The following is a 26,189-nucleotide window of genomic DNA, read 5'->3' on the forward strand; positions in this document are numbered from 1 at the left end:
ATTTTGATTGTTCCTGCACCTCACCGTGCTTGTGAGCCACCCTGAGGCGGTGTGGGAGAGACCAGAGGCGCGCAGGAATCCCTGCTGGGTTGCGCGCTGGCCCCTGCGGGTGCTGCCCTCCAGCGCTCGCACCCTGGAAGCGCAGCTGCATTGCACCATCTGTGTTTGACCCAGCGGGCAATGTGAATTTCCTGAGCGCTTGTTCTCGCACACACACGCGACAACAGGACAACGCCACATGTACCTTGAACCTTCAGACTCAAGGACTTGCGCTAATATTATTTTGTGACTGTATGACCTATCGTAACTTTATGTGCGGTGTGCTGTGTGTGACTCTGTTTTGCACCTTGGCGGCGGAGGACCGATATTTCGTTTAGCTGTTTACACGTGTATGGTTTGAATGACAATTAAATTTGATTTTGATTTTGATTTGTTTTGGCACGTGACAATAAACATATATTGTTGCAAGTTAACACGCATCGTCAGGAAGGGCAGAGGTTCCCGACCTAAGGTCCACCGACCCCTCGGTTAATAGTAGGTGTCCACGGCATTAAGGAAGTTTGGGAACCCCTGAATTGGGGAAACCAATGTGACTGCGCGCGAATTTAAGTAGAATCTCAGAAGCACCTCGCTTCCTTTACACTTGAGCAGGGAACCAACACATCTCAGGGTGGGCGCCAGGGCTGTCGATGTGCATAATACATCTTCTCGCAGTGATCCCAAGGGTTTCCCCCGGGTTCGCTGATTTCCTCCCATGTTCCAACGAGTGTTGGGGTGATGGGATTCTGTGTGTGTGTGTGTGTGGGGGGGGGGGTGGGTGGGTATGAAGTGGATCTTGGTAGGATTAGTGTACCAGCGGGTACTAGATGATGGGAGAAGATTTGAACAGTGGAAGGCCCCGTTTCTGGGATAAGCAACGATGAAACCTGCATTCGTCATACAGGCGGCGTAGGGGATACAGTGATGTTAGAACACAAGACAGTACGGGCCCTTCACAAATAGCTGGAGTCCTAGACCTGATCCCGTGCTGGGCTACGATCATTTTAATTCCATTAAAATAATCCTGGTTTGTCAAGTATCACAGGATCATTGAAACTGGGAAAACAGCACAGTTAATGCCCAGGTTCCTGTTTCCAGTCACCGTCCCTGTCCCTGCAATAATCTGTCCTGCCCTCGGCCCAGCACACAGGTGCAATCCTAAGGAAGGCGTACCAACATCTTTGCCTTGTTAGGGCTGGTTACCTAACACTAACACTTCTACAGCTGTACTCTTGAAAGTATCCTGAAAGGCTGTATCGTGGTCTGGTTCTGCAATTCGAATGCGCAGAAACGAAAGAAGCTGTAGAGAAGAGTAGTGGACTCAGCCCGTTCCCTCTCCCCGCCATGAGGACCGCAACGTTGTCGTGGATTGAAAGCTTGCGTACCACGACGACCCAGAGAGCTATGTCGGCTGGAGTCAGGGCTTATGCCAAACAGGTCAAAGGGCCGAAAAACCTACTAACATAGCGTTTTTGAAATATGGGAGGAAACCGGAGCTCCCAGAGAAACCCCACGTAGTCACGGAGTGAACACACAAACTCCTTAGAGACAGCGGCGGAAATTGAACCCTGGCCGCTGGCGCTGTAATAGCGTTAGGCTACCGTGACGCCAATAAAATAATCTACCCCACACCCGCCCGCGCAAGTATTTCAAACAGCCATCAAGCTGTTGTGGCTTTAAGAATACAATACTCAGCTACAGTCAAAACAGAGTTTATTTCAGACATAAAATAAAATTAATCCTCCTCCTCGGCCCTCTTGTCCAGATCTGCTGAATCGATGCCAACCTGGTTGTAGTCCTTCTCTAACGAGGCCTGTCCTCCCTCGCGTCTCTCCCTCCCTCCAGCCTCTCGCCCACATACCAGTGGACGAAGGCCCGCTTAGCGTACAACTTGTCGAACTCGATGTTCATGCGGGTCCAGTCCATGGCTGCGGCGGTGGTGTTGCTCAGCATGCAGACGGCGCGCTGCACCTTGGCCAGGTCACCGCCGGGCACCACAGTCGGGGGCTGGTAGTTGATGCCCACCTGTGGGAAGGAGGAAAGGAGAAGCATTCTTTTCAGGCGCACAGAGGCGCAGCGGGTAGAGCCGCTGCCTCACGGCGCCAGAGGCACAGATCGATTTCCATTTCCAAACTGGGCGTAAACGGTGAAACATAACAGGCCGGTATAGGGTTACTCTGGGGTGGTCCCAGGGTGAAAGAGGGTGTAGGTTATAGGTGCTTGGCAAAGGTGTTTTAAATGGCGGCGGGAGGGGGGGGGGGCTTGTTTGCGAGGAGAACTATCCTGCACTTTATGGCCGAAGCGTATACACCTCCAAAAATAGTTGCGGACTTGGATGTTGGGAAATGTGGATAGATTTGGGTTCCCTACTTGAATTCCAAGACTTTAATGGTAAGGCTTCATGGTATAAAAAAAGGTGAGGAGCCCTTGGGATACAACATGTGGACAGAACGAAGCACCCCGTGGCACAGGATACGACGATTCTAGAGAACTTCACCGATTCTCCGCCAAGCCCCGTGGGTTGGTCTCAGAGCCTCCAGTCACCTTGAAACCGGTCGGACACCAGTCCACGAACTGGATGGAGCGCTTGGTCTTGATGGTGGCGATGGCAGCGTTCACGTCCTTGGGCACCACGTCTCCGCGGTACAGCATGCAGCACGCCATGTACTTGCCCTGGCGGGGGTCGCACTTCACCATCTGGTTGGCCGCCTCGAAGCAGGCGTTGGTGATCTCGGACACGGACAGCTGCTCGTGGTAAGTCTTCTCGGCCGAGATGAGGGGCGCGTAGGTGGCCAGCGGGAAGTGGATGCGGGGGTAGGGCACCAGGTTGATCTGGAACTCCAGAAGGTCCACGTTGAGGGCGCGGTCGAAGCGCAGCGAAGCGGTGACAGACGACACCACCTGACCCAGCAGGCGGTTGAGGTTGGTGTAGGTGGGTCGCTCAATGTCCAGGTTCCGCCGGCAGATGTCGTAGATGGCCTCGTTGTCCAACATGAAGGAGCAGTCCGAGTGCTCGAGGGTGCAGTGGGTGACCAGCACCGAGTTGTAAGGCTCGACCACGGCGGTGGAGATCTGGGGCGCCGGGTAGACGGAGAATTCCAGCTTGGATTTCTTGCCGTAATCGACGGAGAGTCTCTCCATGAGGAGGGAGGTGAATCCCGAGCCGGTGCTGCCCCCGAAGCTGTGGAAGATGAGGAACCCCTGCAGCCCCGTGCACTGGTCCGCCTGCGGGGAAAGAGGTGTGAGCGTGAGGTACTGTGCCGTTCTCCGTTCGGAATGGGAGAGGATAGTGGGACAGGTGTGGATTGGGTTCATCACTGGCCAACGGGAAACGTTTACAATTCGCTGACGGGCACCTGCCCACAACCTACCAGCTTCCGGATGCGATCCAGGACCAGGTCCACGATCTCCTTGCCGATGGAACAGTGGCCCCGCGCGTAGTTATTGGCCGCGTCCTCCTTGCCCGTGATGAGCTGCTCGGGGTGGAAGAGCTGCCGGTAGGTGCCGGTCCGGACCTCATCTGTGTGGGGGGAAAGATCACAGAACGGGAGGATTATAGGCGATATTTACAATCCGCTTAATGCGTTACGGGGGCGGGGGAGGGAGACAGCGTTGAGGGACCTACTATTACATTCGTGCACCTATCCAAACTTCTCAAACACTGAAGTGGAGCTCGCATGCCCCACTTGCATCTCCTCCTCCGTAATCTGTATAGGGTCAGTAACCTCACTTTTAAACACTCTGCCCGTCCCCAGAATAAATACAAATGGGGAAAAAAATCGCAACTGGACTATAGCGATTATTAGGGATCTCATCGATTGTTTAAGGTTGAATGGTCTGATGATTTAACGAGATGGGCGCTGTTCCTGCAATAATAATTGGAGACTGGCCGGGTGGTCGGGCAGAGGTTTAAAATGCCACGAGAATGCATATATAAACTGGACGGCCCTTTTCACCCGGGGGGGGGGCGTTGTAGAACCTCAGGGTGTAGGTTTCAGGTGAAAAGGTAAAGTGGTTTGAGGGGCAAATCTTTCCAGACAGAGGGTGGTGGAGATGTGGAACGAGTGCCAGAGCAGGCGGGTACCATTACAACGCTTCAAATGAATCTGCACAGGAACATGGTTAGGACGACTCTGGAAGGAAATGCTTTGCAAGGATAAGGACCGGAATCCCGGCTGCATAACTGGCAATGAAGATAATTATGCTCGAGGTAATTGCGTGACGGCACCAGCCGAATTTGAAGAAGGAATATCCATAACTATTAGAATTAAAGCTGGATAAATGGCGATGGAGTACGAAGCAATGTTTGAAAGGGCTGCAAAGGGATGGATAGATATGCTCCTTAGCAAGTGATCAGCAGCATTGACTCTTTCCATTCGCCACCGGTGCCGCCGTTACCCAGGGAATCAGACACCCGTTTTGTTTTCCCTGCGCGGTCTCTCAGTGCGCCCTGCCCTCCCATCGCGGGGTCGTTTTGGATCTCCTGGAGCTTGGAGACACGCAGTACATTTCCATTCCCCGGAGATCACCCCGCCTTCTCGTCCCCGCACTGCTCGGTCCCCGCTCCCACGCCCGGCACTGAGGATGAGCCCGAGACTGAACTCTGAGTTCATTAAAGGAGGGGAAACATCTGACTACAGCTGACGGCTTTTGGGAGTAAAGGATTGTGCGACTAAAGGGTTCTGAGACTAAATAATCAATCTGAAGCTACTAGATGATATTTGATCTGCTCGAATCGATGTGGATTAATAAAGAAGTGTAGATGTTGGGCAAACACATTGGCTGGTTTATTTTAACGGGAGTTGGATTTAATTGGCAACAGTTTGCTGACGCTTGGTTTAATTTGGAGCTATTTCTTCCTGGTGCACTGAGGTGGGGGAGGGGCTGGAGAGCCGTCCGCTGTTAATTGATCTGCGCTTTCCACGACGGACCAATCAGCAACGGGCACCATCGAATTTTGTGTGTTACGCTTCCCGTGGAGACCGGGGCCCCTTTGTCCTCGCTGGCCAATCGGAGGTCGGGCGAACGCCAACGTTCTATTCCCGGGGACTATAAAGGGACCGATTGACGCCGCGCGCCGCCACTGCGAGAACTGCTCGAGGAAAGCAAAATGGTGAGCGCGCGCGTGGGAAATGTCGGGGGCGCGCGAGTGCGGTGCACCGGGAGCGGGAGCGGGGACCCGGGCAGTGAATGTATGCGGGAACGAGGAGGCGGAGTGAACCCGGGGGAAATGGAAGTGCAAACTCTAGGAGGTCCGAAATGACCCGGCGATGGGAGGAGGAGAGCGCACCGAGAGAATGCACAGGAAAAGCAGGTCCGTGATTCCCACGGAAACGGCTGCACTAGTGGCGAAGGGAAAGCAGAATGTGTATGAATTGCAGAGGTGGGTGGGACTGACCTTCATCGTTACAGCTTGGGACGCTCCATGGAGTTAATCCGGATTGGATAGAGTTTAGTGCGCGAATGGGGCGAGGGCGCTCAGGACAATGGCATCTGGAGATATGCTGGAATTATTATAGAAATATCGGAGCAAACAGATCGGGAGCGCACTTCTGGAAAACAATTCCCTTGTGCCTTAATACCCAACCGTATGTTGCCCTCCCTGCAGCGTGAGTGCATCTCAGTCCACATCGGCCAGGCCGGGTGCCAGATCGGTAACGCTTGCTGGGAGCTGTACTGTCTGGAGCACGGCATCCAGCCGGATGGACAGATGCCGAGTGACAAGACCATCGGAGGGGGCGACGACTCCTTCAACACCTTCTTCAGCGAGACGGGGGCGGGCAAGCACGTCCCGCGGGCCGTCTTCATCGACCTGGAGCCCACCGTAGTGGGTAAGGCCAGCGGGCATTGAAGATTGATCTCGCGCTGATTTAACAGAGTCTGTGTTCAATTCGCCCGTTCTCTGCTTCCTCTCTCCCCACACAGATGAGGTCCGGACCGGCACCTACCGGCAGCTCTTCCACCCCGAGCAGCTCATCACGGGCAAGGAGGACGCGGCCAATAACTACGCGCGGGGCCACTGTTCCATCGGCAAGGAGATTGTGGACCTGGTCCTGGACCGCATCCGGAAGCTGGTACGTTACCTAGCGACTACCAATCACCTTCGGGCGCCCCATGCTCACCTCTCCACTGTATCCCATACCGTATTCGTCTCTGAGTTCTGCTTCGCAATGCCAACTCACCGGCTGGTCCTGGATTCGGAATGTCGCAGCTCCCGCTTGCAGAGAAACTCATGGCGCAATCTCCCTCCGGACCGGGAACGGGCGGCATGTTCACCTATTTTACCTTTCTCCTTTCCTTTGAAGACACTCTCAAAACTCGGCCGCTCTTTAACCCGTTTCGCCTTTTCCATTCTGCAATTATCGGATATTTCACTTTATGTTCGCCCACACGGCAATTCCACGCCCATTACGTTCCTCTCGTCCCCACCCCGCTCAACCAGCTGTATATTCTCTGCCCGCAGGCGGACCAGTGCACGGGGCTGCAGGGGTTCCTCATTTTCCACAGCTTCGGGGGCGGCACCGGCTCGGGCTTCACCTCCCTCCTCATGGAGAGACTCTCCGTCGATTATGGCAAGAAATCCAAGCTCGAGTTCGCCGTCTACCCGGCGCCCCAGATCTCCACCGCCGTGGTCGAGCCTTACAACTCGGTGCTGGTCACCCACTGCACCCTTGAGCACTCGGACTGCGCCTTCATGGTGGACAACGAGGCCATCTATGACGTGTGTCGGCGGAACCTGGACATCGAGCGCCCCACTTACACCAACCTCAACCGTCTCATTGCGCAGTTGGTGTCGTCCATCACGGCGTCGCTGCGCTTCGACGGCGCCCTCAACGTGGACCTGACCGAGTTCCAGACCAACCTGGTGCCCTACCCCCGCATCCACTTCCCGCTGGCCACCTACGCGCCCCTCATCTCGGCCGAGAAGGCTTACCACGAGCAGCTGTCCGTGTCCGAGATCACCAACGCCTGCTTCGAGCCGGCCAACCAGATGGTGAAGTGCGACCCCCGCCAGGGCAAGTACATGGCGTGCTGCATGCTGTACCGCGGAGACGTGGTGCCCAAGGACGTGAACGCTGCCATCGCCACTATCAAGACCAAGCGCTCCATCCAGTTCGTGGACTGGTGTCCGACCGGCTTCAAGGTAAGACCCATCCGCGCCTGAATGCATTCCCCGCACGCAATTTTCTTCTGTCTGCCCTTGCAGTTTTCAACCGTCCCAGGGAAAGTCGGCTAGTTGTGTTGCCTTCACAAATAGGCAGGCACCAACTGAGCAGTGGGATATTATGAAGTGGAATTTGTTGGTTGGAATGAGGTTATAATTGATGCAACTTTATCTCCCACAGGTGGGCATCAACTACCAGCCCCCGACCGTGGTGCCCGGCGGCGACCTGGCCAAGGTGCAGCGCGCCGTCTGCATGCTGAGCAACACCACCGCCATCTCCATGGCCTGGACCCGGCTGAACCTTAAGTTCGACAAGATGTACGCCAAGCGGGCCTTCGTCCACTGGTACGTGGGCGAGGGGCTGGAGGAGGGAGAGTTCCAAGACGCGAGGGAGGACATGGCCTCGCTGGAGAAAGATTATCAAGAGGTGGCGGTGGATTCCGCCGAGCTGGACAGAAGAGGGGAAGAGGAAGAATAAGATTTAGTAATTTAGAAATTGAAGGTTTAATTATGTTCAATATATTGTTATATATAGTATCATACTTAAATTAATAAAAGTGTTTTAAGTAATGTTTGTTCCGTTTTTTTATTTGTTGGGCTTGGAGAACTCGGGTAAGGTGGTGATTTTTTTATTAACAAAGTATACTTTATTCAAAAATAAGATTATGTACAATAATCCATTCAATAACTGTCAATCCTTTACAGACGTTTCCACTATATTCTATACATTTCCACACTTTCAGCCACTCACGTGGCTCTCTTGTTTCATCTTTACACACCATTGTAGAGGGGTTCTCCCCGCCACCCAACCTCTCCCACTCCCGTGGGAGAAGGACCCTAAACCGTGGTCCTTCCCCACCGGGCTCTTGCGGTGGCTGCTCCAAGTTTCAGTGCGTTCCTCAGCACGCAGGTGGTGAAATGGGTAAAGGCAAATAACATGAGAATGTGCTGGGTGCGGCCATTAGTGGCTCAAGGTCGCGTCAGATGCGCAGTGGCCACTTTATTAGGTACATTTACTTGTGATTGCAAATATCTAATCAGCCAATCACGAGGCAGGAATGCAATGCATAAAATCATGGAGCCACTGAGACGTTGCGTTTTTTTTTAGCAGCGACCAATCGGAGATCAGGTTTGCCGATTGAGTAGAAAGGGCAGGGACTCGCGGTAGTTTTGTCCAGCGGCCAATCAGCGTTCAGGATTGAGCGGCAAAAACAAATTAAAATACGGCAGGGGCTAGCGGAGCTACTATCGTGGGAGTGGACACAGTTAGAGTGGGGATCCAGAGCCTTTAGCTTTTCGAGGCTCCAATGAGAAGCTTGATTGAGAGAAAGCGGAAAGCTGTGGGCAGATGTTAACCTCCCGCCCCCCACGACAGCTTTTGAAATTGTTTTTCCTTCTCGATAGTTGAATGCTTCTGTTGCGGTATGCTGGAAGGCAGGGAGACCTCCAGTTTTCCTGACGATTACGTCTACGAGAGGTCCATCCAGCAGCAGCTTCTAACACTCCGCGCTAAGGAGTTGGAGCTGGAGCAGATGAAATCCGGACCATTCGGGAGACTGAAGGGGTGACCAGATAGGACATATGGGGAGGCAGTTACATCCATGGTGCCGGACATGGGAATCTGGGTGACTGCCAGGAAGGGTAAAGGCTTTAAGCGGCCAGTGCAGTGTAACCCCGCTCAACATCAGGTATACCACTTTGGATGACCCAGCAAAGGAAAGTCACGGTGGTCGGGTCTCTGGCACTGGGTCTGGCTCTGTGACTCGGAAGGCAAGGGAGAGAAGAGGCGAGTTGATGGTAATAGGGCGTCCGTTACTTAGGGGAAGAAAAAGGGGGTACCGTGGAAGAGAATAAAATTCCTGGATCGTAGATTGCCTTCCAGTGCCAAGGACGGAACATCTCGGGTCGAGCCGTCGGCGTGCTTAACCGGGAGAGTCAGCAGCCAGACATAGGTAGGTTGAGTCAGGAGCTTCTGCAAAGTGAGTTCCGGGAGTTGGGTGCCAATTTAAAGGGCAGGATCTCCACGGTTGTCATCTCAGGATCGCTACCCGTGCCATGTGCTAGTGAAGCTGGCACCGGGAAGATTATGCAGGTTAATACGTGGCTAAAGAGTTTGTGTGGGAGGGGGCATAAAAATTTTGGATCATTAGGTTGTCTTCCAGTGAAGGCAGGAACTGGAGGGGACGGTTGGCACCTAACCTGGAACAGGACTAATATCCTAGCGGTGAACGGGCGGAGGTGGGGGGTGGGTGGGGGGAAGCGGGTGGAGAGGAGTGGTTTAAATTAGAGTTGCAGGGGGTTGGGAACCAGAGGGCAAGAACAGTTAGCGGAGAAGTTGTAGAGAAAGGTGGTGTTCAGACCTCAGACAAAGTTTGGAATCAAAAGGTTGAGCATGGTGGAACCTGTCCTGAGCTGGGTATATTTCAGAACAAGAAGTATCGTAGGAAAAGCAGATGACCTCAGCGTATGGGTCGGCACGTAGAGTCATAGGGCCATAGAACAGTACAGCACAGAAACAGGCCATCCGGCCCATCCAGTCCATGCCGAAACCTTTTAGCCTACTCTACCTACTCCCATCAACCTGTACAAGGACTATAAACTTCCACACCCCTACCATCACTAACCCGGCTCCTCTTAAATGTTAAAATCGAGCTCGCATACACCACTTGCGCTGGCAGCTCGTTCCACAGTATGATCAACTTAAACTTTTCACCTTTCAACCTAAACCCGTCACCTCTAGTTGTAGTCCCACCCAACCTCAGTGAAAAAAAAAAGTCTGGTTGCACTTACTCTTTCTATATCTCTCATACACTTCTACATCTCTATCAAATCTCCTCCCGATCTTCTACGTTACAAAGAATGAAGTCCTAACCTATTCAACCTTTCCTTATAATTCAGGTCCTCCAAACTCGGCAACATTTTTGTAAATTTTCTCTGCATTCTTTCAACTTTATTTACATCTTTCCTGTAGGTAGGTGACCAAAACTGTAACACAATACTCCAGATTAGGCTTCGTCATTGTCTTACATAACTTCAACATAACATCCCATCTCCTGTACTCAGTACTTTGATTTATCAAGGCCAATGTGCCAGAAACTTTCTTTATAACACTAGCTACATGTGATGCCACTCTCAACGAATTGTGGGCCTGAATTCCCAGATCCCTTTGTTCTGCCGCACTCCTCAGTGCCCGACCGTTCACTGTGTAAGACCTACCCTGGTTGGTCCTGCCAAGTACCACACCTCGCACTTGTCGGTATTTTATTCCATTTGCCATTTTCAGTCCATTGTTCTAGCTGATCCAGATCCCTCTGCAAGCCATGATAGCCCTCCGCGCTGTCCACTACACTCCAAATCTTGGTGTCATCCCCAAATTTCCTATTCAAGTTAAGCACATTATCATCCAGATGGTTGATAAAGATGACAAGCAACAATGGACAGAGCACCGGTCCCTGCGGCACTCCACCTAGTAACAGGCCTCCAGTCAGAAAGGCAGCCGCTTACGGCCACTGGCTGGCTTCTCCCACAAAGCCAATGCCTAATCCAATTTACTATATATAAGATTATTAAGGGATTGGACACGCTAGAGGCAGGGAACATGCTCCCGATGTTGGGGGAGTCCAGAACCAGGGGCCACAGTTTAAGAATAAGGGGTAGACAATTTAGAACGGAGTTGAGGAAAAACATTTTCACATAGAGGGTTGTGGTTCTGTGGAATGCTCTGCCTCAGAAGGCAGTGGAGGCCAATTCTCCGGATTCTTTCAAGAAAGAGTTAGATAGAGCTCTTAATGATAGCGGAGTGAAGGGATATGGGGAGAAGGCAGGAACAGGGTACTGATTGTGGATGATCAGCCATGATCACAGTGAATGGTGGTGCTGGCTCGGAGGGCCGAATGGCCTACTCCTGCAGCTATTGTCTATTGTCTATTGTGTACTACTTCACCTTGGTTTTGTGGTATTGTATCCATGGTGCGCCTTGGCTGGATGGGCAAGTCTGCCTGCTCGATATTTCGGGGTTCCGTTGTTTTGGACGCGACGGGGCGGGAGGGATTAAATGAGAAGGAGCGGCGTTACTAGTCAGGGAAAATATCACGGCAGTGCTCAGAAAAGACAGATCGGCGAACTCGTCTACTGGAGCGTTATCTGTTGAACTGAGGAACACGAAAGGTATGACCACATTAATGGAGCTAAATTAGAGACCACCCAACAGTCCTAGGGATTTAGAGGAACAAATTCATGGAAAGGTCGCAGGCAGTTGCAAGAAACATAAGGTTGCTGTAGTAGGCGATTTTAACTTTCCACATATTGACTGGGAATTCCGTACTGGAAAAGGACTAGATGGGAAAGAGCTTGTGAAATATGCTCAGGAACGTTTCCTCAATACGTAGAAATCCCAACGAGAGAGTGTGTGATACTTGATCTGCTATTAGCGATTGAGAAAGGGGCCAGAAATTTGTGTACGGGAACACTTTGCACGTAGTCCTCTTAATGCCATCAGTTTCAAAGTAAATATGCAACGAAGATAGGTATGGTCCGTGGGTTGAGACTCTAAATTGGAAAAAGGGCAATTTTGATGGTATCAGAAAGAATCTGGGAGGAGGAGGATACTGACATGATGAAGGAAGCCAGAGATGGAGGTCGTTCATTGCTGCACTGAACACCACAATGGTCGGTAGTCTAAAGCCTGTACCTAACAGAATGTCTAGTGTCTAGTCCTTTAAAGACCTCCAAGTTAGAACTCGGGACCAATTCTAACTCCGAGGTCTGCTGCTGAGCGTAAGATCTATAAATTATTTATAGCTAGAGATACAGCAAGACAACAGACCCTTTCGGCTCAACATGAGAGTCTGTCGTTGCTCCAACTTGGGAAGTGGCGGGAGTGGGGACACAGAGGTAGTGGTGAATGCGGGTTCGATTGCAACCATGTCAGAGCATTTCCAATGACTACATGGATGGGAGGGATATGGAGAGCTATGGTTCAGTTGCGGGTCGATGGGACTAGTCAGAGTACGACACTGGCCAGACGGGCCGAAGAGCCTCTGTAGGCTACAAAGGATGAAGAAAGGTCAAAGAAGGCCTTTATTCATCGAGGAAATTAGTTCGTCAATCACGGTTTATATCATAGCTGAATAAAACTTTGAGGTCACTCTTGGAGTACGGTGGGCATTTTTGGTATTAGAGGCTTTGGGGAAAGTACAGATGGGGTTCACCAGGATGCTGCCTGGATTAGAGGGAAGGGAGAAGTTGGACAAACTTGAGCTGTTTTCTCTGGAGCATGGGGGCCGAAGGTTGTTCTGATAGAAGTTTATGCAACATTTTCTCTATATTTTATATATATTACAGCTGCGCGGACCAACCATTGCTCTGAGAAGGGATCTTTTACATGGCTTGAAAACTTCTCGGGACTTTAAATGTTTTTGTAGTACGCATACTATTTATAGTTAAAATGAAAATTGTAAAATTACATATTATTGATTTTATTTATTAATTGAAGTACGGTACAACACAGAAAATCTTTCATGTTTCGTAAACTTCTTTTCTCGTCCTCCTTTATTACTGCTATGTGGCAACAGAGGATATGGGCGCGGGAGCACTTCAGTAACTGCGCGGTCGGGCAACTGCGCATTTTAGACAGAAGAGCGTTTATGAAATTATGAGAAATATCATTAATTATACAGCCTGTATCTTTTTTCTCTAGGGTTGAGGGGTCAAATACTAAGGTTAAAGGAAGGAAGTTTAAACATGTCCGGGACATGTTTTTTTAAATTTTTTTTATAGAGAGTTGTGTGTACCTGGATATGTTGCCAGGTGTGGTATGGAGGCAGATAGGATAGAGGTGTTTAAGATGCTCTTAGAGAGGCACATGAATGTTCAGCGAATTAAGGACTTTTCGGAGAACTCTTTATTATAAAAGGATGTGCTGACATTGAAGAGGGTCCAGAGAAGGTTTTCGGGACTGATGCCGGGAATGAAAGGCTTAACGTATGATCAGCGTTTGATGGCTCTGGGCATGTACGCACTGGAATTCAGAAGAATGATGGGGGATCTCATTGAAACCAACACGGCAGATCGATCACGCGGTTAATCGACTCCCACGAGTTCTCTCTCTTGGGCGCGGGCTTTCCAGTGTGCATACGTTTTCGTCTCTACGTGCGCGTTCGTCACTCCCACATTGTAATTGCCCAACATGACTGTTCCCTCTAAGCTGCGCGGGTGCGTGGCCGTGCCGTAACTGTAATGCTCCCACGCACACACTGCAGCCGCAATATTCTTTTATATAACGCAAATATAATTCTGAAATGATGCTACTGAATTTTTAAATCTATTTTAATATAATTGTTAAATGTCCTGTAATTAATTATGTGTTAATGAGACAAAGTTTGGTTGGACTGGAGAGCTGTAAGGCAGTGTAAGCCACTGCGATAGTATGGGCTGCCTTTTTGATACAAACCGGTGGCGCTCACTCCTAAAGTTGCAAGTGTTTGGGAAGATTGGTCATGTCCCACATCAAGAATGTAATCCCGGCTACCTTGGACCAGCACCAGTTTGCTTACAAGGCAAAAAGATCAACTGAAGACGACATTTTATCGCCCTTCATGTTGTATTGGAGCACGTAAAGGATGTGTTTTTTTATTGATTACAGCTCGGCTTTGAACACCATATAACCACCATATAAGCTGACTGTCAATCGCCACAGTCTAGGTCTCTGCACATCAACCTGTAATTGGATCTTGAACGTCCTCACTAACAGTATCCAGACGTGAAAGTAGGCGAGTGCACGTCAATCCCCTTAATCGTGGACACTAGTGCCCCACAAAGGTGTGGAGTAAACTCACTTCTCCACACTCTGCTCACCCATGCCACAAAATCTGATAGGTGTACAGCAATCACTCAACATCAAGAAAACAAAAGACAAAAGAAATGGTAATTGACTCAGCAAGGCAATTTGACGCTCCTGAAAAACTGAAGCAGCCCATACCTCAATGCACACAAATGCATTCAGGCAAGTGTCAAGTAATGTCTGTTACAAGCCCCACAATTCATAAACGGTGAGATGGTAGAAAGGGTCTCCAGCTTATGGTTTTGGGGATGAACATCTCCAAGAGACTCAGTTGGCTCATCAACACAACCTCCACTGTGGGAAGGCACAACAGTGACTTTCCAAGCGGAGGTGCTCAAGGAGAGCTAATCTACCCCTAGTATTGCTGATCAATTTTTATCGATGTGCGATAGAGAACACACTGACATACAGAATGCCAGTGTAGTACTCTAGCTCTCCAAGTGGTCATTAGGATGGCTCAGCACACCACTGGGACTCAATTACTGGACCTGGAGACAATCTACAACTCTCAATGTTTAAAGTCATTCTCAAGTTCCATCCCTTCCGGAGACTGTCTTTTCAATCTTCTGCCATCTAGTAGGAGATGCAGAGGGATCTTAGCCGAGACATTAAGACTAAAAAACAGCTGCTTCCCAAGGGCAGCTGAGTAATGCTACACCCTGGTTTGTCAATGGCCTACGAATGTTATGGACTATCGAAGTCACTTGTTGCATGTAGATATGCGATTTTGCTTTTAAATTAAGCCATACCGTATATATTGAAACATTTTAGAGCATTGACATATTTACATTGTCAGTGTTTCAAGATACAGCACGGTTACAAATTGTAACAATAAACGCAGAGTGGAAGTTGGCAGCTCGTTGATAAACCGCCAGCCCGCTGAACGCCGACGCCTTCTACAAAAGAAATCATCTAAAGTGCCGCGCAGCTAACTAAAAGGCATTTAAAAAATTCCTCCTCAAAGCAATCGTTAGTCCGCGCCGCTGTGTAGGACAAAAATTAGAAGGAATGTTGTCCACCGTGTCCCGATCCTAATATAACTAGTAAAAATATTTAATTGCTGATGTCTGAACGTGTACGGACACTTCGTAAGCAGTGGGAACGTAGAAGAATGCTAGGGAACGGAGCCGGGAGGGGAAAGAATGACCGAACCAGGAAACCAAGGATGACATGGTCCCAGCGGAAAGCCGGGACAGGTGACTTTGAATGGGATGTCGGGGAGGAAAAGATATAATAAGCATCCATTAGTCTCGTGAGAGCACGGATTTGCACCTTGGAAGGTTTCCAGGGCGCAGGCCTGGGCAAGGTTGTACGGAAGACCAGGAGTTGCCCATGCTGCAAGTCTCCCCTCTCCACGCCACCGATGTTGTCCAAGGGAAGGGCACTAGGGCCCATACAGCTTGGCACTGGTGTCCTCGCAGAGCAATGTGTGGTTAAGTGCCTTGCTCGAGGACACAACTCGCTGCCTCAGCTGAGGCTCTGACTAGCGACCTTCAGATCACTAGACCGACGCCTTAACCACTTGGCCACGCGCCACACAAGAAAAGATATGACATGATGGAATCGTGAGACGTAGAGGACCTTCGTACTTCTCAGTCAGTACTGAATCATTCTGCAATCGTATACCAAGGGTGCGGCCTAGAAGATTACCACGCCTTCGGAGTTCCAGGATTTTGTGGCTCTGGAGGCGGGCGGACTCGTGGCCGGTGTCTCTGCAGGGAATCGGTGTGTCGAGGGAAATGGAAGATAGAAAGCAGCAAGATGGATGCTGGCTGTGTGCCCAGAGACCCGGAGAAGCGACGCAACTGACTTTTAACATCGTAAATCAACGAGCTGTTTGTTGTGTCTCTCCTCTCGCTGTGAAAGGGAGACACCTCTTTTTCCCTTATTAGGGAGAGAGAGATAACCTGTCGAATTACCGGGTGAATGAGTAGTCAATGGGGTACTCCAAGTCTGTGTCTTTACTGATGCTTTGGTGCACGCTTGAGTGCTTGGTGGGGGGCACCGATGCTTTTTTGCTGGTGGGGGAGGGCGGATCGCTGCGTTGCTTACGCGTGGGAGGCGGGGCTGGGGGGTGGGCTTTGGGGTTCTAGCATATAACTGTCATTCATTCTTTGGGGCACTGCTCTGTTTTCGTGGATGTTTGCGAAGAAAAAGCGTTTCAGGATGAATATTATATACACTTCCCTGATATTAAATGTACCTTTGAAACCTTTGAATCGTATCGCCCGCTCCTCTCCGCCCCCCACCACCTTATTATGGAATCATAGAATACTACAGCACAGAAACGTACCCTACGGCCCATCTAGTCCGTGCCGATCTAGTATTATGCCTGGTCCCGTCAGGCTGCATTTAGGCCATAGCACTCTATTGCCCTCCCACCCATGTATTTATCCAAAGTTTCGCTTAAGTGTTCCAATCAACCCGGATCCACCACTTCCGCAGCCAGCTCGTTCCACCCTCTGAGTGAGCAGTTCCCTCTCATGTTCCCCTTAAACGCTACGCTTTTCACTCTTAACGCTTGGCCTCTAGTTCCACTCTCACTCAGCCCTCAAAGGAAAAATCCTGCTTGCAGTTACCCCATCGATACCCCTCATAATTTTGTATAACTCTATCAAATCTCCCTTATTTTCTTATGCTCCAGGGAGTAAAGACCTAATACATTAGTATTTCCAAATAACCAGGTCCTCAAGTCGTAACAACATCCTTGTAAATTTTCTCTGCACTTTTTCAATCTTACTTTATCATTCCTGGAGGTAGGTGACCAAAACTGCACACAATTCTCCAAATTAGGCCTCACCAATGTGTAATACAATTTCAACGTGACATCCCATCTCCTGTACTCAGTACATCGATTTATGCAGACCAGGGTGCCAAAAGCATTCTTATTACCGGTGACGCCACTTTCAAGACTTTATGTATCTGTATTCCCAGAACTCTCTTTTCTATCGTACCCCTCAGTGCCCGACAGTTCACCTCGTGCCTACTGCAAGCTTTGATAGTCTTCCTGGATGTCCACTACATCGCTAATCTTACTGCAATGAAAATTAAACTATGCCCAGCCGGAGGTGTGCGTGGCCCACCTATAGACAGATCAACGCAACAAATCTTCACTTAAGCGTCTTTATTAATTATCTTAGGTATATTAAATAAATAAACAAACAAACAAATAAGTAAGTAAGTAAGTAAGTAAGTGAGTAGATAGCTTCTAAATTAGTAAATCTTATTCTTTCTCTTCCCCTTTCTTGTCGAGTTCGGCGGAGTCCACCGCCAGCTCTTGGTAATCCTTCTCCAGCGAGGCCATGTCCTCCCGCGCGTCCTGGAGTTCCCCCTCCTCCAGCCTTTTGCGATGTTCCAGTGGACGAAAGCCCGCTTCGCGTACATCTTGTCGAACTTGAGCTGCACCCGGGTCCAGGCCATGGAGATGGCGGTGGTGCTGCTCAGCATGCAGGCGGTGCGCTGCACCTTGACCAGGTCGCCGCCGGGCAGCACGATAGGGGGGCTCATAGTTGATGCCCAACTGTGGGAGACAAATTTGTATCACTTCTAACCGCATTCCAACCAACTCATTTCACCGCATAATATCCTATTGCTCAGTTAGCGACTTTCCATTCGTGAAATGAACATAATTCGCCGACTATCCCGAAGTCAGTTTAAAACTGTACGGACAGAAGAATATTGTGTGCGGGGTATGCGTTCAGGTGCGGATGGGTCTCCCCTTGAGGCCGGTCGGACACGAGTCCATGAACTTTCCACTCCATCGGCAAACCTGAGTGAGCTGCCGATCTCCGATTGGTCGCTGCCAAAAAAAAAGTCTAATGCCTCCATGCTGTTATGCATTGCATTCCTGCCTCGCGATTGGCTGATTGGATATTTGCAATGACGAGCAAGTGTATCTAATAAAGTGGCCACTGTGCATCTGACGCGATCTTGCGCCACTAATGGCCGCACCTAGACCATTCTCCCCAGCTCCCGTCTTCTCCTGTTATTTGCCTTTAATCATTTCACCACCTTTCCTCCCGTTTCCCCAAACTTGTGGTGACACAACAAATAAAAAATCAGGACGTTACTGACATACTTTTATTATTTTAAATATGATACTCTATATAACGATACATTGAATATAATTGAACCATCGATATCTAAATTACAAAATCTCATTCTTCCTCTTCCCCTCTTCTGTCCAGCTCGGCGGAATCCACCGCCACCTCTTGATAATCTTTCTCCAGCGAGGCCATGTCCTCCCTCGCGTCTTGGAACTCTCCCTCCTCCAGCCCCTCGCCCACGTACCAGTGGACGAAGGCCCGCTTGGCGTACATCTTGTCGAACTTAAGGTTCAGCCGGGTCCAGGCCATGGAGATGGCGGTGGTGTTGCTCAGCATGCAGACGGCGCGCTGCACCTTGGCCAGGTCGCCGCCGGGCACCACAGTCGGGGGCTGGTAGTTGATGCCCACCTGTGGGAGATAAAGTTGCATCAATTATAACCTCATTCCAACCAACTCATTCCACTTTATAATATCCCACTGCTCAGCTGGTGCCTGCCTATTCGTGAAGCGAACACAACTAGCCGACTATCCCTGGGACGGTTGAAAACTGCAAGGGCAGACAGAAGAAAATTGCGTGCGGGCAATGCATTCAGGTGCGAATAGTTCTCACCTTGAAGCCGGTCGGACACCAGTCCACGAACTGGATTGAGCGCTTGGTCTTAATGGTTGCGATGGCGGCGTTCACGTCCTTGGGCACCACGTCTCCGCGGTACAGCATGCAGCACGCCATGTACTTGCCCTGGCGGGGGTCGCACTTCACCATCTGGTTGGCCGGCTCGAAGCAGGCGTTGGTGATCTCGGACACGGACAGCTGCTCGTGGTAAGCCTTCTCGGCCGAGATGAGGGGCGCGTAGGTGGCCAGCGGGAAGTGGATGCGGGGGTAGGGCACCAGGTTCGTCTGGAACTCGGTCAGGTCCACGTTGAGGGCGCCGTCGAAACGCAGCGACGCCGTGATGGACGACACCAACTGCGCAATGAGACGGTTGAGGTTGGTGTAAGTGGGGCGCTCGATGTCCAGGTTCCGGCGGCACACGTCGTAGATGGCCTCGTTGTCCACCATGAAGGCGCAGTCCGAGTGCTCGAGGGTGCAGTGGGTGACCAGCACCGAGTTGTAGGGCTCGACCACGGCGGTGGAGATCTGGGGCGCCGGGTAGACGGCGAACTCGAGCTTGGATTTCTTGCCGTAATCGACGGAGAGTCTCTCCATGAGGAGGGAGGTGAAGCCCGAGCCGGTGCCGCCCCCGAAGCTGTGGAAGATGAGGAACCCCTGCAGCCCCGTGCACTGGTCCGCCTGCGGGGAAAGAGGTGTGAGCATGAGGTACTGTGCCGTTCTCTGTTCGGAATGGGAGAAGTTAGTGGGACAGGTGTGGATTGGGATCAACACTGGCCAATGGGAAACGTTTACAATTCGCTGACGTGCACCTGCCCACAACCTACCAGCTTCCGGATGCGGTCCAGGACCAGGTCCACGATTTCCTTGCCGATGGAACAGTGGCCCCGCGCGTAGTTATTGGCCGCGTCCTCCTTGCCCGTGATGAGCTGCTCGGGGTGGAAGAGCTGCCGGTAGGTGCCGGTCCGGACCTCATCTGTGTGGGTCGAAAACATTTCAGTACGGGAGGATTAGCACGCTTTATTTATTTGTTTGTTTGTTTATTTTGCAATCCGCAGGGCGTCTTACGGAGAGGGGAGGAGACCGCGTTGAGGTTTCTATATGTCAGCACTATTGCTCCCCTTACCGACCACGGTGGGCTCCAGGTCGATGAAGACGGCCCGGGGAACGTGCTTGCCCGCCCCTGTCTCGCTGAAGAAGGTGTTGAAGGAATCGTCGCCCCCTCCGATGGTCTTGTCACTCGGCATCTGGCCATCGGGCTGGATGCCATGCTCCAGACAGTACAGCTCCCAGCAAGCGTTGCCGATCTGGCACCCGGCCTGGCCGATGTGGACTGAGATACACTCGCGCTGCAGGGAAGGTAACATACGGTTGGGTATTAAGACACAAGGGAATTGTTTTCCAGAAGTGCGCTCCCGATCAATTTGCTCCGAGCTTTGCATAACAATTCCTATGTATCTCCCGATGCCCTAGTCCAGAGCGCCCTCGCTCCATTTGCAAACTAAACTCCATCCAACCGGGATTAGCTCAGTGGATCGTCCAAAGATGAAACGATTCAGGTTCACTCTACTAACCTCTGCAATTTCCTACATTCTACTTTCTATTCGCCGACCGGAGCCCTCACGCCCTTGGGAATCACACACCACTTTTTCTGCGCATTTTCTCAGCGCACCCTCCCCTCCCGTCGTCGGGTTACTTTGGATCTCCCGGAGTTTGCGGACATGCAGCACCTTTCCCTTCCCCGGGGTTCACTCCGCCTTCTCGTCCCCGCAGACATTCACTGCCCGGTTCCGGCTCCCGCTCCCGACACTTCTTCCAAGCGCTCACCATTTTCCACTCCTGGATCAGTTCCCGCGCTGGCGACGCGCGGCGCCAATCAGCCCCTTTATAGTCCCCGGGAATAGAATGTTGGGGATGGATCGAACTCTGATTGGACAGAGAGGACAAAGGTCCCCGGTTGCCGTGGGAAGCACAACACACAAGATTCGATAGTGCTTGCTGCTGATTGGTCCGCTGCGGGAAACGCAGATCAATTAACCTGTCTGACCTCTCTCAGATTCCAGCCCCTCCGCTATCTCAGTGTCCCTGGAAAAATAGTCCCAAATTAAATCAACCGTAATCAAACTGTTGTCAATTAAATGCAAAACCCGATCAAACACATCAGGTAATGTTATTGCACAACATCATATTTATTAATCCCCATCAATTCAAGCAGATCAAATACAGCCATGTAGTTTCGAGCTAATTGATTATTTAATCTCAGAATCTTTTAATCACACAATCCTTTACTTTAAAAACCTCCAAAAGCCGTTACCTGCCGTCAGACGTTCCCCTCTCTTAATGAGCTCGGATTGGCGATTTGTCTGAATCAACGCCTCAGGCTCGTCCGCACTATTTATCCTCCGGAGTCACCGCTGCTGGTCACCTACTAAGGAACCTATTCGCTAATTCTCGGCATTCCTTCCAAATACTGCTTCCTTTTTTCCCCCCTCGCTACTTACGCAGCCAGAATTCCAATCCTTAACCAGATTCCAGCCACGATTACTTCCGAATTTTTACCACTTCCTCCGGCAGCTCACGCCATATACTCCCTGCCCCCTGTGAGAAGAATCTTCCCCTTGGTTCCTCTTTAAATCATGAACACAAGAGATTCTGCAGATACTGGAAATCCGGAGCACCACGCACAAAATGTTGGAGGATCCCAGCAGGTCAGGTAGCATCAGTGGGGAAGAATAAACAGACGACGGTTTGGGCTGGCACCCCTTCATCAGGACTGGAAAGGACGGGGCGGGAGCCAGAATAAAAATCTGGAGGGAAGAGGGAGGAGTAAAACCTGACAGGTGATTGGTGGGGGAGGGGAGATGAAGTGAGAGGCTGGCAGGTGATTAGTGGGGGAGGGGAGATGAACTGAGAGGCTGGCAGGTGATTGGTGGGTGTGGGGAGATGAAGTGAGAGGCTGGCAGGTGATTGGTGGGGGAGGGGAGATGAACTGAGAGGCTGGCAGGTGATTGGTGGGGGAGGGGAGATGAACTGAGAGGCTGGGAGGTGTTTGGTGGGGGAGGGGAGATGAAGTGAGAGGCTGGCAGGTGATTGGTGGGGAAGGGGAGATGAAGTGAGAGGCTGGCAGGTGATTGGTGGGGGAGGGGAGATGAAGTGAGAGGCTGGCAGGTGGTTGGTGGGGAGGGGAGATGAAGTGAAAGGCTGACAGGTGATTGGTGGGGGAGGGGAGATGAACTGAGAGGCTGGCAGGTGATTGATGGGGGAGGGGAGATGAAGTGAGAGGCTGGCACGTGATTGGTGGGGGAGGGGAGATGAAGTGAGAGGCTGGCAGGTGATTGGTGGGGGAGGGGAGATGAAGTGAGAGGCTGGCAGGTGATCGGTGGAAACGGTAAAGGACTGAAGAAGGGGGAATCTAAAGTGGAGGAGAGTGGTTCATAGGAGAAAAGAAAGAAGAGAGACACTAGGGAGAGGTAATCGGCAGCTGAGGAAAGTCAGAGTGCGGAACGGACGAAAAGGGAACGGGGAAGGAGGAGAGATTATCGGAAGTTGGAGAAATCGACGTCACGCCGTCAGGTTGGAGGCTACCCTGACGAAATATGAGATGTTTCGCCTCCAACCTGAGTGCGGCCTCATCATCGCAGTAGAGGAGGCCGTGGAACATCGTGTCGGAATAGGAATGGGGATTCGAATAGAAGTAGTGGACCACCGGCAAATCCTGTTTGTTGGGACGGAGCCAAGGTGCTGGACCAAGCGGTCCCTCCATTCTACGTCGGGGCTCATCGATAAAGAGGAGGCCGCTCCGGGAGCTTCACCCCCGCCCCCGCTCGGTTTCACCTATCACTTTGTGTTTATCCACTCCCGCCCCCCCCCGCGCCCACCTTTTAAATCTACTCCTCATCATTTTTTTCCCTCCAGTTCTGCCGCAGGGTCTCGGCCCGAAATGTCGACGGTACTTTTTTCCATCGATGCTGCCTGGCCTGCTGAATTCCTCCAGCATTTTATGAGCAGTACTTTGTACAGCATTTTGTACAGTACCGCACAAAGGCCTGAGACACGTAGCTACCATACCTACGCCTTTTGCACAGCGCTGAAGCAATTTTATGTATTGCAGTTTACTTCTGCCGCAAAAAAAACCAAAACAAATTTCATGACGCAAACAAGAGAACATCTGCAGATGCTGGAAATCCAATCAACACACACAAAATGCTGGAGGAACTCAGCAGGCCAGGCAACATCTTTGCAAAAAAAAAAAATAGTCGCTATTTCGGGCCGAGACCCTTCGCAGGACGGGAGTCAAAAAAAAAGCTGAGTAGATTTAAAAGGTGGGGAAAGAGGAGACAGAAACACAAGGTGATAGGTGAAACCGAGACGGGAAGTGAAGCTAAGAGCTGGGAAGTTGATTGGTGGAGACACAGGGCTGGAGAAGGGAGAGTCCGATAGGCGAGAACAGCCATTTTAATTCCACTTCCCATTCCCATTCCGATATGTCAATCCATGGCCTCCTCTACTGTCGCGATGAGGTCGCACACTGGTTTGAGGAAAAACACATAGAACATAGAACATAGAATAGTACAGCACAGTACAGGCCCTTCGGCCCACAATTTTGTGCCGACCCTCAAACCCTGCCTCCCATATAAGCCCCCACCTTATATTCCTCCATATACCTGTCTAGTAGTCTCTTAAACTTCACTAGTGTATCTGCCTCCACCACTGACTCAGGCAGTGCATTCCACGCACCAACCACTCTCTGAGTAAAAAACCTTCCTCTAATATCCCCCTTGAACTTCCCACCCCTTACCTTAGAGCCATGTCCTCTTGTATTGAGCAGTGGTGCCCTGGGGAAGAGGCGCTGGCTATCCACTCTATCTATTCCTCTTATTATCTTGTACACCTCTATCATGACTCCTCTCATCCTCTCCAAAGAGTAAAGCTCTAGCTCCCTTAATCTCTGATCATAATGCATACTTTCTAAACCAGGCAGCATCCTGGTAAATCTCCTTTGTATCCTTTCCAATGCTTCCACATCCTTCCTATAGTGAGGTGACTAGAAATGGACACAGTACTCCAAGTGTGGCCTAACCAGAGTTTTATAGAGCTGCGTCATTACATCGCGACTCTTAAACTCTATCCCTCGACTTATGAAAGCTAACACCCCACAAGCTTTCTTAACTACCCTATCCACCTGTGAGGCAACTTTCAGGGATCTGTGGATATGTACCCCGAGATCCCGCTGCTCCTCCACACTACCAAGTATCCTGCCATTTACTTTGTACTCTGCCCTGGATTTGTCCTTCCAAAGTGTACCACCTCACACTTCTCCGGGTTGAACTCCATCTGCCACTTCTCAGCCCACTCCAGCATCCTATCAATGTCTCTCTGCAATCTTTGACAATCCTCTACACTATGTACAACACCACCAACCTTTGTGTCGTCTGCAAACTTGCCAACCCACCCTTCTAACCCCACATCCAGGTCGTTAATAAAAATCACGAAAAGTAGAGGTCCCAGAACAGATTCTTGTGGGGCACCACTAGTCACAATCCTCCAATCTGAATGTACTCCCTCCACCACCACCCTCTGCCTTCTGCAGGCAAGTCAATTCTGAATCCACCTGGCCAAACTTCCCTGGATCCCATGCCTTCTAACTTTCTGAATAACCCTACCGCGTGGAACCTTGTCAAATGCCTTACTAAAATCCTTATAGATCACATCCACTGCACCTCCTCAAAGAACTCTATCAGGCTTATATTCCATCTGGGTGTCCAACTTCGATTTCTGATCTTCCGGTAATGTCACCCCTTCACCATTCCCCATCCTCTTTTCCCTCTCTCACCTCATCTCGCCTGCTCACCACCTCCCTCTGGTTCCCCCCCCCCTTTTCTTTCTTCCATGGTCTTCTGTTCTCTCCTATTGGACTCCCCCGTCTCCAGCGCTTTATCTTTATCACTAAGCAACTTCCCCCTCCCCCGTTCGGTTTCGACTATCACCTTGTGTTTCTCCCTCCCCCCCAAAACTTTTAAATCTACTCCTCATCTTTTTTTTCTCCAGTCCTGCCGCAGGGTCTCGGCCCGAAATGTCGACAGTATATTTTCCATCGATGCTGCCTCGCTTGTTGAGTTCCTCCAGCATTTTGTGTGTGGTACTGAAATTTCATGTCATATGTGAGTGATGATAAACCTAATTCTGATAGGGTGCTGTATTGTGAACGGAGAGTGGGAAGGGGGCAGGAGGAGAGAAATCGTAGTTGGGAAAAGGGGAAGAGAGGGGTGACGCAGCAGGAAGCACCAGAGAGACCATCTGTTATGATCAATAAACCAATTGTTTGGAATTAAATGACTTTGTCTGGTGTTTGAGGGCTGGGTGTGTCTCCACCCCCACCACTCAGCCTCCGCCCCTCACCCCCGCCCCTCACTCCCGCCCCTCACCCTCCGCCCCTGGCTCTCCTCCGCCTCCTGTCCCACTCCCCTCCTGCGGTGCTGCACCCACGCCAGTCCCAACATCTTTTGCTCTCGCCAGATTGACGAACTCGCTCTCCACTCCACGTTGACAAACGCAATACTGAGCAAAAGTCTAAACTGCCCGAGCTATATGTATATGTGCCTAAGATTTTTCACAGTTCTGTAGATGGCCCCGACTGACTCGCAGTTGAATGGTTGCCTCACCTGAAAGGACTGTTTGGAGAACAGAATGGAGGTGGAGGAGGAGGTGACTGGAAGCTCTTCAGGCATATTGTTCGTCGTTGCCATTTCCACAGCTGAGATTTTAATTCTTGTCCTTACTTTCATATGGAGATACAAGATACTGCAGATGATGAAATCTGGTGCCGTCATTCCAAATTCTAATTCAGACAGGTGACATTTCTTTAACCTCAAGTCCCTGCTGATGCCGACCGGGGTTACTTCAAACCTGTGTCTCTCTAATCATCAGAATGATTGTTTGAGTTTTCTGCAGCCTGTCAGATCGTCTTGTCCACGGGGTATCAGTCGCCAAAACATCCCCCTTTCCTTGTTCTGTCTCCGGAGGCTCACTGAGGGATGACTTTACAGGGAGCGGTCACGGGGCTGCAAGGCAGCCGGCGATGTTCACCTCTAGCAAAGAGCAGGCTATAGAGACATAGAACACTATAGCACAGTGACAGGTCCTTCGGCCCGTCTAGTCCGTGCCAAACTATTATTGAATGTTTACATCGAACCCGTATCCACCATTTCCATTAGCAGCTCGTTCCACACTCTCACCTTCCTCTGAGTGAACAGGCCCCCCTCATGTTCCCCTTAAATAACTCACCTTTCACCTTAAACCTATGAGCCCTAGTTCTAGTCTCACCCAACCTCAGAGGGAAGAATGCCTGTTTGCATTTACCCGCTCTATACCCCTCTGGAGGGAGGAGAAGATGGCGGCGCGTCGCAGCGCGCGCGGCTGTTCAGAATGAATATCGTATTTGTTAACTAGGGGGCCGTGCACAATCCGGATTTGATGGAGACAGCCGTG

At 50.8% G+C, this 26,189-nt stretch overlaps 2 protein-coding genes and 2 pseudogenes across 4 annotated transcripts in view; 1 reads left to right on the forward strand and 3 right to left on the reverse strand.

Moving 5' to 3' along the window:
* LOC134339063 (tubulin alpha chain-like) overlaps nucleotides 1-7,682 on the forward strand; it is a 9,700-nt gene extending 2,018 nt beyond the window's left edge. Inside the window, exons 2-5 of the mRNA XM_063035344.1 lie at nucleotides 5,648-5,870; nucleotides 5,965-6,113; nucleotides 6,503-7,183; nucleotides 7,386-7,682. Coding sequence (XP_062891414.1) covers nucleotides 5,648-5,870; nucleotides 5,965-6,113; nucleotides 6,503-7,183; nucleotides 7,386-7,682 — 1,350 coding nt within the window. The remainder of the gene's footprint in view (nucleotides 1-5,647; nucleotides 5,871-5,964; nucleotides 6,114-6,502; nucleotides 7,184-7,385) is intronic.
* On the reverse strand, nucleotides 1,775-4,501 carry LOC134338719 (tubulin alpha-8 chain-like; annotated as a pseudogene).
* A 9,586-nt stretch (nucleotides 7,683-17,268) lies between the features above and the next one.
* Nucleotides 17,269-18,121, reverse strand: LOC134338754 (tubulin alpha chain-like; annotated as a pseudogene).
* Nucleotides 18,122-18,202: 81 nt separating this feature from the next.
* LOC134339026 (tubulin alpha chain-like) lies at nucleotides 18,203-24,662 on the reverse strand. 3 transcript variants are annotated; one of them, XM_063035281.1, is made up of 5 exons: nucleotides 24,654-24,662; nucleotides 19,828-20,050; nucleotides 19,529-19,677; nucleotides 18,702-19,382; nucleotides 18,203-18,499 (listed from the first exon to the last, which is right to left on the reverse strand). In XM_063035281.1, the coding sequence occupies exons 2-5, from the start codon at nucleotides 19,946-19,948 to the stop codon at nucleotides 18,203-18,205; spliced, it is 1,248 nt and encodes a 415-aa protein (XP_062891351.1). In that variant the 5' UTR covers nucleotides 19,949-20,050; nucleotides 24,654-24,662. The 3 variants fall into 3 exon arrangements, with proteins under 3 accessions (XP_062891351.1, XP_062891349.1, XP_062891348.1); XM_063035279.1 differs by lacking the exon at nucleotides 24,654-24,662 and adding an exon at nucleotides 24,348-24,356; XM_063035278.1 differs by lacking the exon at nucleotides 24,654-24,662 and adding an exon at nucleotides 23,153-23,179.
* Nucleotides 24,663-26,189: the final 1,527 nt, after the last annotated feature.

The sequence above is a fragment of the Mobula hypostoma genome, chromosome 28, assembly GCF_963921235.1.
Source record: "Mobula hypostoma chromosome 28, sMobHyp1.1, whole genome shotgun sequence".
Lineage (NCBI taxonomy): Eukaryota > Metazoa > Chordata > Chondrichthyes > Myliobatiformes > Myliobatidae > Mobula > Mobula hypostoma.